This window comes from Notamacropus eugenii, chromosome 2 (genome assembly GCF_028372415.1).
Source record: "Notamacropus eugenii isolate mMacEug1 chromosome 2, mMacEug1.pri_v2, whole genome shotgun sequence".
Lineage (NCBI taxonomy): Eukaryota > Metazoa > Chordata > Mammalia > Diprotodontia > Macropodidae > Notamacropus > Notamacropus eugenii.
Genome location: NC_092873.1, coordinates 219,735,167 through 219,747,139, shown reverse-complemented (window position 1 = coordinate 219,747,139; position 11,973 = coordinate 219,735,167). Strand labels below are relative to the sequence as shown.

Below are 11,973 nucleotides of genomic sequence, written 5' to 3'. Positions count from 1 at the left end.
TCAACACATACATTCCTATTAAGTACATTTTCACCTTAGTCATATTGCATAGAAGAATGAAAATTAATGGGAGAAATCATAAAACAAACCAAAACTGAATATAGAAGAAAATGATCTGCTTCATTCTGCAATCAAATGTATGACAGAAATATTAAAGAAAAAGAGAAAGGCCTCCAACATTCAGAGAAGAATTTTCTAAGTAGTATTTAAGGAAAGACATGAATGATAATCTGCTAGGAAAGGAAGGCATGAATGGTCTGCATCTGGCACTGAATCAGATTCAAGATCCTTCCAAGTAGTGAATTTCTGGGTGGACTGAAGAGAAGTTCAACTGGTTTACTTCTGGACTGTCAACGGGCTGTTAGTGTGGTGTAGTGACAAGAACCTTTTTCTTGGAGATTGAAGATCTGCCTTGGGCTCAGACATAGACTAGTTCTGTGAAGTCACTGAACCTGTTTACCTATATCACAGGGTTGCAGAGAGCAAGCATATTGTAAATCTTAAAGCACAAAACCTACTATTTATATTATTATTAAGAATATATTATAATTATCTTTTTTGGAAAACAGCTGAAAATGGTTCTCTTTCCCTTTTTTCTTCCCCTTCTCTGTCCCCAAGAAACATATCTTAGTAGTCTTCTGCCCAGATTTCCCCACAGATCATTAAGTGCAAGAGGAAAAGGGAGACTTTGCTTATATCTTCCTCTTCTGTTTAGTTTGGTAGTAAGTGAGTTGTTTGACAAACAGTGGGGAAACCTTTGACAAGCCCATAGATGGTTGCTAGTAAAAGTCAGATCGACAGTCAGGGTGATGTGTCAGTCAAACACAAGCTATAGCTCAGCTTCACCGTTAGTATGTGGACTTTTAAAAATCCTGTAGACATATTTATTTGAGACACCTCCTTCTCTTTACAGATACTGGTGAAGTTGTTTTGTCTCCTTTCCATTTTTTAAAAAGACCTGATAATTTCCTTCTTGAATCTAGTTGGCACTTTTCTTGGCAATTCTTTCCAATGGTCTATGTTGATGATTCCTCCTCAAGTAACCCTGGAATCTCCTCAAACCAGGCAAAGCTAGCAATGAAGAGATCTCAGTCTTGAGTCAGGCTTCTTTGGATCACAAGGGCCCAAAGACCTTTAAAATAAAGGAATCAATTTAGGTCTTTGGTTATTAGAAGAGGATGGGGATATTTTGGTGGGAAAAGACTGAAGGAAATGAAGGAAGAAAGAGAAGATTTAAAAAAATGAAGGTTTAGAGTAGGAGGTAAGGAGAGAAAAGAAAAAAAGATATAGAGGGAAAAGCAACTAGAGCACCACTGAGGATCCTCTGTGGTGCTTTTAGGGGTTCAGGGCCATTGGTGGCCCACTTCAAATTGTCTGCCCTGGTAGGTCATTGGAAAAGGACAACTGAGGTGACAGAAGTAAAAACTGGGAGTTTGCCCATTTTCTATTATACTACTTTAAGAGCCTTTTAGTTATTCCTTATTTCTAGTGATCACAACCTGACCAGAAAATTCCTTCAGTTTCTTTCCATCTAGAATAATAGACCACACTGATACAGAGCAGTATCCCCCATATGTGAGGTCACTCTCTACAACCTTGTGAAGTAGATGATATTATCCCCATACCGGTTTCACAGTTAAAGGAGCTGAGTCTTCTAAAATTTAAGTGACTTGCACTATATAGCAGCCGGTAAAGATAAAGGCGGGATGCAAACCCAGGTTTGACTTACTTGAAATCCTTACCCTAATTCTTTTCTGAAAGCTTTGCAGATCCTGAAAGGAAGCCCAAGACTGGGGTCCTGGTCTTAGCACGAGCTAGGATTGAGTTCTAGCTCTGCCATTCATTGGTGCCACCTGGACAAGGGATGCTGTAAAGAAAGTTGTCAGTGAAGGTGGGCATAACTCGGAAAACCAGGTAGGGTGTTTTGAGTGTATCTGATCCATAAATGATTTGGTCAAAGATAAGGGAAATTTAGCTTTGTCTGCATCAATTCCTCTTCAGGATAAAGTTGCTTTCTCCAGCAGTTATCAAAAACTGACTTCTTGGCCAGTGATTGATTTAAAAAAAAAAGTGCCAAGCCCTGCACACCCCCCTGCTCCGGAAGCATGGTCTTTAGGTCTGAAAGGTGCAAACATCTCTACTATGCCCCTCTTCCCCGAATTTGTTTTCAGAGACAGGGTGCCTGTGTTTGGGGATCATTGTGTTCTAGTGATTAGTATTATCAGTAGTATACTCATATACTACTTACACAGTAAAAAGAGAGGGATGCCTTTTTTCTTGTCCCTAGTAAAAATCGACTAGGTTTGCAGCTTTAGATTTCCCCTCTGCCTGAGAATCTTAGTTGTCTGAAAATGCTGGTCTAGTTGCAGTTATGTTATTACGTGGTTTTTGAGGTCATTTTCTGGGTCGACACTCAAGTGAGTCCAGAGAACTTAAGACACATGAAAGACAAACTACGCACTGATTCATCACCCACTTGCTGGAAAGATATGCTTCAGATTTGTAGCTGATGCACCTGCGAAAAGAGGCAGCTGGAGCAGGTGAAGTGCGCGCTGAAGGAGAAAGTTGGAGAAAAATAATCAGATCATCTTGGGGGAAACCAAAACAAAACTCTTAGGTCCGTAAAAGAAAAAGAGCAAAACACATCTGGGGCTAGAAGATTCCTAAGATGGTCTTTTTTCCTTTCCCTCTTTCCTTCCCCAGCATAAGTTAAATTGCAGTTTGTTGGCGATTACTGTAACAAGCCTTGGAAGCAATACCTACTGATGCAGAATTTTTCCTACATGGTATGCATTCCCTATTCATTCGGCATTGGCCAAGCTGGGGGACCCCTGAACTCAGGCCGTCAGAAATATCACAGAGCTTCTCTTCCGTTTCTGGAAAGGGGTGGGGGTGGGGTGGGGAGAGGGTGGAGAGGAATGGGCTTGGGTAAAATCTCTTAACCCAGGTACCCGCCCCCGTTACTCTCCCCCCCCCAATCGAAAAGAGCAAGTGAAGCGGAAATTTAAAGCCCCTCTGCTAGCAATAACAGTATAAATAACCAAAGACATCTTGTAAACAGTGCGGTCATAACCCTGAAAAATTAAACAGCCCCGGTGGGATCTGGCGCATCAGCCGCCTCTGGTCTCCAATGGGGCAGTAGAGGGAGCCCAGTCCCATGCTCCTTGGGCTCCTTTCTCTGTTTATCTCACTTTAATCTCCCACAGACGAGATGATCAATAGACTAGAAGATGTTTAAATTAAAACCCAAGACAGCCGGAAGTTCTTGGGGAAAATGGGGAACTCCCTCTATAATCCCCAACCACAGTGTGTCCATACAAGTTCAATAATCATAGAGATATTGGCAGCTGAACTGAAGAAAAAAAGGGCGGGGGGAGTAGAGAGAGATCCTTAATGGGAAGAGATCAGAACTTTTTGAGTTTTAATGTTCTTAGTTCCTTCCTATTCTTCTCCTGGAGTGAAAATGTATGTTGGCAATTTCATGTCCACACCTGAAAACTGATACAAGTTTAAATTCACAGTCATGCCAAAATGATGGATAAAATTGCAAAACCTTGAAAAACTTACCGTTTCTGTCCCCTCAAGCCTCATTCTCTTTTCTCTAATGAATTTTACCCCTTACACTGTCATCTTAACTACTGATTACTGAAATTAGCTTCATTTTCCCTGTTTACTGTTACTGGAGGGTGTCAGGATAAGTTTTCCTTTTAGGTGTTTTGCTCTGTTAAAAAAATATCAGACCAGATAGACAGTAGTTATTATTATTATTTGGAAGTGCAAAATCTCAATGAAAACAAGAACAAAATATGGTCTAAAACTTCATAATAGGCGACCATCTCACCAACTTGTATCAAACAATTCTCACTCATTTGACATCCTGTCAAAGTTTGATTTGGAAAAAAAATAATTGTCAGCAATGAAAAAAAAAAGTTTGGTTTGGGTTTCAGAAGACCTGAAAAATAAAAGTATTTCATCTACAAATAAACCTTCTTCCCCTGAGTCTGCAAAGCCCTTAGTTCTCCCATTCCTGTCCCTTTACCTTATGAAAGAAATAAATACACCAATATCAAGGTCTTCTTTTTTCAATATAAAGAAAGATTTATTCACAGAAGTAGCAAAACCATTCTGAAGAAAAATATATATCTTTTAAAGTGAATTATTTTATAGATGTGACTATCAAAGTCAGCTATTCTATCATCTACATTTCCACAACATATTGTACAAAAGATACACATGATAGGTTTTATTATATATTTATATATTCATATTTATATATTGCACTTGAACCAGCAAGGCTTGGGGAGTCACTCATTCATTGTACATGTTTATAAAGTTAAATAGATGGGAAAATTTAAATGTACATTTGGTCTCCTCTTTGGTCTGGAAATGAATCTCCTCGTCGCTATAAAGTGTTCCTTAGGAGAAGGGAAGGGTAGTGGCGGGGAGGAGGGGAAGAGAAGGGAGGGAGAAGGAGAGCATGAAGGGCTTTCCTGCCTCCAGATCCCTCCAGTAGAAAGTCTTTTCCCAGGGTCGCAGCTCCTTGGTCAGGATGCTGTTGTTCCACACAAGCGAGTTGCGTTGACCACTTCTTTCAGGTCACTCTCCGGTTTTCCAGCCACCATAAAGGGCCAAGTCTGCAGTTAGGGAGAAGATGGAGGTTGCAAAAGGACGGATGGTAGTGGAGTATGGGGTGTGTGATTGGAAATGGGGACAGTGGTTAGAAAAAGGGAGGCAAGGAGGGTCACTGTTATTTACGAGTACAAGCTTGAGGTGTAAGTAAAAATAGCCCACAAGAACATGGTTCTCTCTCTCTCTCTCTCTCTGTCTTCTTTTTCTCTTAAAAAATTTGATAATCAGATGAAAGAGAGAAGTGGAAAAGAAAAGTAGAGGAAAGGAAAAGGAAGGGAGTGTAGAGATTAGCAAAGTTTGAAAATGATTAGGCTTCTTTTTGAACAAAATAATGGTTTTCTTTACATCCTTCTCACAAGATACTTGTTTCTTCCCTCCATTTACTATCTGTTACAGAATTTTTGCTATCTTGCTATGTCACCCATCCATTCTCAGAAAGCTGATTCCTGTTTTATGCATCTCTTAGACAGATTTGCAATATATTTGCCAACAACTGGTTTTTTTTTTTTTTTTTTTGTGAGCTTAGTCCTATATGAGAAGAATAACAACTATGTCGATAAATAAAGAGAAAATGCCGGCATGAGCTAGGGAGAACCGTTCTCTTCTTTCCCTCCTCTTCTGATTTATAATCAAAACTTGCTTGAGATTGGTATCAAAAGAAGACTTCAGTTGTAGGTGCAGTACTAACGCTCTCATTTTACTCAGATAATTTAAGCTGATTTTTCTAATTTTTTTAATTAAAAAATAAACTTTTAGCTGAAAAAAGATTCAGACAAGTAAAATTCTTTCCCTCCTTCCAAGCTCAAGGCTCAGAGTCGTGGAACAGCGGTTCTGTCTATGTTTCCCAGAGAAGAATCCTATCTTAATGAATGCAGACTGATAAGAAGCCGATTTTCGAAGGAAAATCTTACATTCTTATCATAGAAAAACAGAGAAGATAGCAAGTTGTTTATTCTCTTTCTTTAGAGTCTGGAAGTTTAAAAATAAGCAAATTTATTACAAAATAGTAAAATCTGAGCACTTTCCCTAACCTGCACAACAGGAGTGAGGAAACACAGTTTAGTCAAACATTCGTGTTTTAAACAATATTTTATTTTTAATCTTGACTTAGAAGCCAAGAAGGTCCTAAGTTCTCAGTGAGAATCACCTTTTTTGATTGGGCTGAGCTGGTGAGAGCAGTTGGAATTTTGAAACGGGAATATAACGATAAGACGCCTGTTTTTGGCGGCTGAAGAATGTGTGGTCCCAGATACCTGACTGCTGGTGTGCAGACGTCTCAGAGTACTCACACTTGGTGAAGACATATGCTATTCATTTTTCATTTTTAAGGATCTAATCTCATGAAACAAGGTTTGGGGAGACTCAATACTAGAAAAATATTTCTTAAAAGAGTAATTTTGAAAGCAAATACACAAAGGCAAACCGAAACTTTATGGTAGATTTAACTGGGGGAGAGATGGATAGATATGAGGATACGAGGGAATCCCCTTCAGTTTTGTGGGGCGGGGAACCCTCCCCTGGGCGTCTGACCTCTCCCTAAGCTTCTTGCCAATTTTCTCCTATGTCTGATGCTAAGCCCTCCGCTTCTGGCCTGCACTGTGAAGCCGAGGCGCCCTCCCCTTCACTAGATTAATAGACTTGCAAACTCCTAATTGGACTGCCACGTTAAACGGCGGTATAAATCAACTAGGCTACGTGGGTTGGGAGGGGAGTGAAGAGGCCCTGTGAGGCTGCATTGAGGCTGAAGGAGAGAGGACAGATAACTGGAGGGTCAGGCCAGTGTTTCAGGGAAGGTCCCCGACTCAGGAAGTGCCTCGATGGTTGTCCCACTCGGTGGTGTGTAAATGATCACACGTACACTCCCATAGGCACTGGGTGTGCCCCTGCGTGTGTGTGAGCTAGGTGGGGGCTGGGGGGAGGCGGAGAGAGGAAGGGGGATTGGGCTGGCCAGAGGACTGGTGGAGAGGCTCGGAGCAGTGACTTACCAGATTGACGGGATGGATGTAACCGTTTTCGTACTTGTCATTGGCCAGGATCTGCCTCAGGTGAGCGATATAACTGGAAGCCAGTCTCAGAGTGTCCAGTTTGGAGAGCTTGGTGTCCGGAGGGACCCACGGCAAGGTGGTCTTGAGCCTGGAGAAAGCCTTGCTCAGGACCCGCATCCTGGCCCGTTCCCGGGCATTGGCCGCATTTCGTTGAACTTGCTTCCCTTCTTGGCTGACCCCGTTCAGAGGGTTCTTCTTGGTGGGTGCTTTCCTTCTCTTGCCAGAGCCTCCCCTGCCCTTTTGGGGAGACCCATGTTCGCAGTTAGAACTCTCTTCGTTGCTTTCATTTGAAGTCCCAAATTCCTTGTTAGAATCCATTTTCAGGCTGTCGCATTCCAACATTTCCACCTCCTGAAGATCTTCCACATCACTGAGGGAGCCAGTGGACATGGTTTGGGGGAGAGGGGACAGACAAAGAATGGGGGAGAGGGAAAGGAGGAAGAGAGAGAGAGAGAGAGAGAGAGAGAGAGAGAGAGAGAGAGAGAGAGAGAGAGAGAGAGAGAGAGAGAGAGAGAGAGAGAGTCTTTCCAAAGAGCCGAGTAGAAATTGCACGCTGGAAAGGGGTTTGGGGTGCTATTTGGGGTCCCACCCCCTTCCTCTTCTTAATGCAGTTGGAAGGGGGCTCCTGAGTGTTCTTGAGATGAAGAGGCCAAGGTTCTCCCCCACCCCCTGTAGACGGTGACCCTTAGTTGAGTGAGAGAGAGAGAGAGCTGAGGAATTTGGTGGACACTAGTAATTTATCTGGGGAATAGAGAGGCGGATCCTAGCAGCCCAGGGGAGGGGCCCAGCACTCACAAATCCAGTACACAACAGGAGGGGATCACACAAAGGCACACAGGCCAATTATTCCCAACTTGTCATTTAAATCATCTCCACTGAAGCAGGCAACAGTCATTCCTAGACACTTCCTTGGGGGCTATCACCCACCCACCCACTCATCTGGTGGCCTCTCTTCCTTCTAGATTCATAAGGATTCATAGGGCATAGGACCTCGGGGGTCTGGTTGGAAACTTTGGGAAAAGGGATCTTCTAGAATACATTCTCCCATTGTGGCCCGCCTCCCTCCCCCAAATCTGAATATTATACTCCCCCTTAGCACCACTCTCCCAATTCCAACAAAACCCTACGACAGCCATTCATTAATGAAAAAGACTCCAGCAGCTAAATTTGTACCTCCAAAGATCTAGTATGACATGCTCGGACTTTAGTGTATTAGAGAGTTTTCCTGGGTTAAATTAAGAGAAACACACCCCTCTTTCACTCACTTTATTCTCAAAAAACAAATCCTAATAGGACTATACCTGTATGGAAATTTGAATGGTTCTTTGGAAAATAAAATCTTCCCTGAGGAAGAAGAAAACATATAAATATTGTCTAATATATGTGGATATGAAGTACCTTTGGAAGACATCAGAGGTACCACAAAATCATCAGATTACACAGACACATACATACTTATACTCAGGAAAAGAGCCAGCAAACTGGGTTACTAGGCATATTGTATTTACACTTTGTTTAAGTATATGATAACAAAGTCAATTCTTCCACCAAGTGCTATATTTAAGACCTGTTTCTTTACATATAATATATTTAATGCTGAGTTAATTCTTTTAATTGTTCTTGAGACATATCCTGGGCCAGGGACTGTTTTTGATCTGCTTCCCAGCCCCACGAGCCCCAGCTCCTTCTCCCGGGTTATGAAGAGTTCTTCACCCACAGATGATCTCCATCTAGAGGCCAAGTTCTGCCAGTGAATTTCCTTCCTGGTTCAGGACTAGAATCTACCCTAAGTTGTCAGAAAGCTCCCTTTAAGTTATCAGAAGGCATTGTGTGGAAGTTCTCACTAGCCTAGCTAGCTCTGTGAGGAGAAATGATTCTTTACCACATCAAAAGAGTCATCTCTGTGAATTCTGCCCACAAAGTGTAAAGAAAAAAATCTTTGTAAGCAAGTTGATTGAAAGTTAGAAAATAAAACTATGGGATGGAAATTATGATTCTCATACCTATTCTTCCACAGTCTTTCCTTCATATTTTTGAAAGGAAGGGACTGGATTTAAGCCTGAGAACAGCTTCTTGCAATTTGACTCAGAGATAGTACCCCTTTTTCAATAGGATAAGAACATTAGGTTATCATATCTCTAAATCCTGGGCTCAGTTGGGAATTCACTAACCTCTAACGTTTTGTTTTTCTAGCAATGCCCTGTTTGCTTTTCTCCTGTGCTGTAAACTAAACAAATTGTCAGCATATCGGTCTTTATTAATGAATTAGTGCATTTCTTCCTCCCCTTTTCCCCTCTACCCTCCTAACTATAACATCCCTGCCAGCGGACCCAAAATTTGTTAATCACCAGCATAGAGATTTATGGACTCTCTTATTTTCTGTTGTTTGTGCAGGTGGAGATTTAAATGACCATATCCATTGCTAAGATTTATGGGCATGAGTGATTGATGTTAAAAACCAGGAAAGGGACTCTTCCCACAGCAGGGATGACAGAAATATCAAGTTGAAGTTGCTTTTGTCTTTATGCACAAATGACCCAGGACTGTAGCACATAAAGCACAATAATTTAATCAGACATCCAAGACAGCATTAAGAGGACACCCAGCAGGCCTGTTAAACATTTCCTCACTGACTTGCAGGGAAGCTAGTTTTCTCTGAGTTGTCCCTTTTCTCTAAGTCCTGATAAGACATGAAAGCTAAAGTTATTTTTAGACTAGAGCGGCTATGAAAAAATGAGTATTTGCCAATACTTTGTAACATATATACATATTCAGGCCGTATATTTAAATGCCCCAACTATATCACTAATGAGATAATAGCTGTGATATACACATCAATTTATTTTACTTATTGCTCCTGTTTGTTGTTTATATATTTATAGATGTGCCATATTTTCTCCCTTGATAGAAGATAAACTACTTTAAGGCAGGGATTATTTAAATTTTATCAGTTATATCCCCAGTATCTAACACAGTTCCTGGCACACAGCAGTTGTTTAATAAATACTTATTGACTAATTGATTGCTGATATACATTGAACACTGTGGTCAACAAATTATGATTAATTATTAACACCAAGGTCTCATGTGTTCAGGGATCATATTTTCACAATTTTCTCTTTAGGTTTGTCCTTGTGTTCTGTTCTGCTTAATATTTAGACACCATATGCTAGCTAGGGTTACTTTTCATGTGTTTCTGAACTGCTGCCTCTGATGTTTCTTCAACACCATGAAATAGAGAAAGAACAACTCCTACAAGAAAGAAAAGCAACGACTCCAGGGTCTGGTTGTCTTTCTTAGCAATCAATTTTCTTTAGATAACCAGGAATTGTATTCACCTAAGCCCTCCTGTTGATGGCTGAGAGGGCATATAGACTGGCAATGATCCTATGCCTATGTTATGTAGGGGAAAGAATGCTGCACTGAGCGGTGATTTGGGCTTGTGTCTCAGTTCTACTACTTACTATCTGTTACCGACACTGAGGCTCAGTTTCCTCATCTGCCAAGTGGTTCCTTCCTGCTTTAAAGCTATTATCCTTTGATCTTATTTCTGACGAGTTGGGCATCAATCTGATATCAAGATTGTGAAAGACTGGGAATCTTGAGACTTTGAAAAATCCAAAGATCTTGAAAAATTTTTGGTTTTGTATCCCTTCTGACTTAAAAATGGAAAAGGGCTCTCTACTGAGTAAATCAGATGAACTACAAGGTTTTTTTTTTAAAGTTCTTGATGTACTGGATTCTTTCAGAATACACATGAGAGGAAAAAAAGTCACTTTAACTCAAAAGTAACTTTTTCTTGGCATAAGAATGTGATGTATTAAATTAAGCATAAGTTTGGATTATTTTTTGTTCTCATGAGAAAAGAAGCAAATTATTCCATCCAAATGCCTTGAAATCTCAATTATACTTCCTAGGATCATACTTTTGTGATGACTGTTAGGGCCTTAACTGCTATGCCAGTGGTCAGAAAGAGTTAAGATGGTTTTCCAAAGTTCTTACCTTCCTTTCAAGGCCCAGGAAGAATTTGGCTAATTTGCTTGCTTCCAAACTATTTGTTTTGCACTAAAGGCTATGTCTGAGGAACTGCAGTGCTAAAGAAAATTTATTTCCAAAAGTTGTAAAGAAAAAAATATGAGGGTTAGGAATGGAATGTATCCTTGAACTTAAATCCTGGTTTATCAAATGATAAATTTTTAGGAAGTCCAAATTTGATTCAATGGTGCTTGGATGGAACAATTTGCTTCTTTTCTTATAAAAGGAAAATACCACAGACTTACTCTTAATGTAATGCATGTTCCATCTCATTTTTTCTCCTAGAAAAAAAGTGAGTCTCCAATTACTAATTTAATCTTTTCTTTCCACTTTCTACCATTTTGCTAGGGTGCTTATAAGTCATGAATATAGCACCACTACCATCTTTCTACCTTTTAGTAATTTAATTATTAGTGTGTCAGATTTTGTTAATTTCATTTGAAGAAGACCATAGTCTCATCAATGCTTTCACTGTTCTTTGGGCAATGCCAGGATCTTGCTCTGTACTCACTGTATCAGCTTGTATTCCATACAATCTTGACTGATTGGCATCTATTGCCTATAATCTTACTTGGTATTTATTTTGTTTCTTTCTACATTCCAGATAGCACTTCTAACACCAAAATCACATAACAAATGTTAGCAAATCATTTGTATTCATATAAACAATGTTTGATCTTTCTTCATCATCACAAACTAGAACCCTAATATATCAGGTGATATAGAATGTTTTCTTTACCATGTACAATTCATTCAGCATGGTGCAACGGAAAGGATGCTGGATCTTGAATCAGAAGACTGGGATCTGAATCCTGATCTTCTACATATTACTTGAGTGACCTAGGAAAAGTTCACAGCCTTTCCTGACCTCAATTTCCTTACTTGTAAAAGGAGAGGACTGGACCTGTTCCAGCTCTCAGTCTATGAACTCTCAGTTAACTCTATTGGCCTATTACATCCCCAAAAGAAATAAAGTCTGAAACATTCTAAATGAGGCAAGGGAATCAGTGATATTTATGACTATTAAGGGGATCTGTAATTTGGTGACTGTGGGACTATTTGACATTGAATTGGCACCATCTCAGGAGTATAGAAAAATCAGTTAAACTGAAAATTCTCTTACTGTTTCTCTCATACCAAATCCCACTTACCTAATAAACTCAGAGAATAGAGCAGATGCTACAACATTATGGGCAGAAGTTGGCAAGTAGCACCCAAGACAATAATTTTAAGGAGAAGGCCATAATATTTCTTTACATTCAAG

The 11,973-nt window shown here is 40.2% G+C and overlaps 1 protein-coding gene across 1 annotated transcript; it reads right to left on the bottom strand.

Moving 5' to 3' along the window:
• Positions 1-4,077: 4,077 nt before the first annotated feature.
• Positions 4,078-7,634, bottom strand: TCF21 (transcription factor 21). Its single transcript, XM_072643390.1, has 2 exons — positions 6,615-7,634; positions 4,078-4,634 (listed from the first exon to the last, which is right to left on the bottom strand). Exons 1-2 carry the CDS (start codon positions 7,062-7,064, stop codon positions 4,545-4,547), a joined length of 540 nt encoding a protein of 179 aa, XP_072499491.1. The 5' UTR covers positions 7,065-7,634; the 3' UTR covers positions 4,078-4,544.
• Positions 7,635-11,973: the final 4,339 nt, after the last annotated feature.

Bases quoted from the DNA above. Each gene is read 5' to 3' on its own strand.
- TCF21 (XM_072643390.1), bottom strand. From the start codon at position 7,064: ATGTCCACTGGCTCCCTCAGTGATGTGGAAGATCTTCAGGAGGTGGAA. The intron at 4,635-6,614 runs GTAAGTCACTGC...CCCTAACTGCAG, and splicing joins ACATCCATCCCGTCAATCTG to ACTTGGCCCTTTATGGTGGC.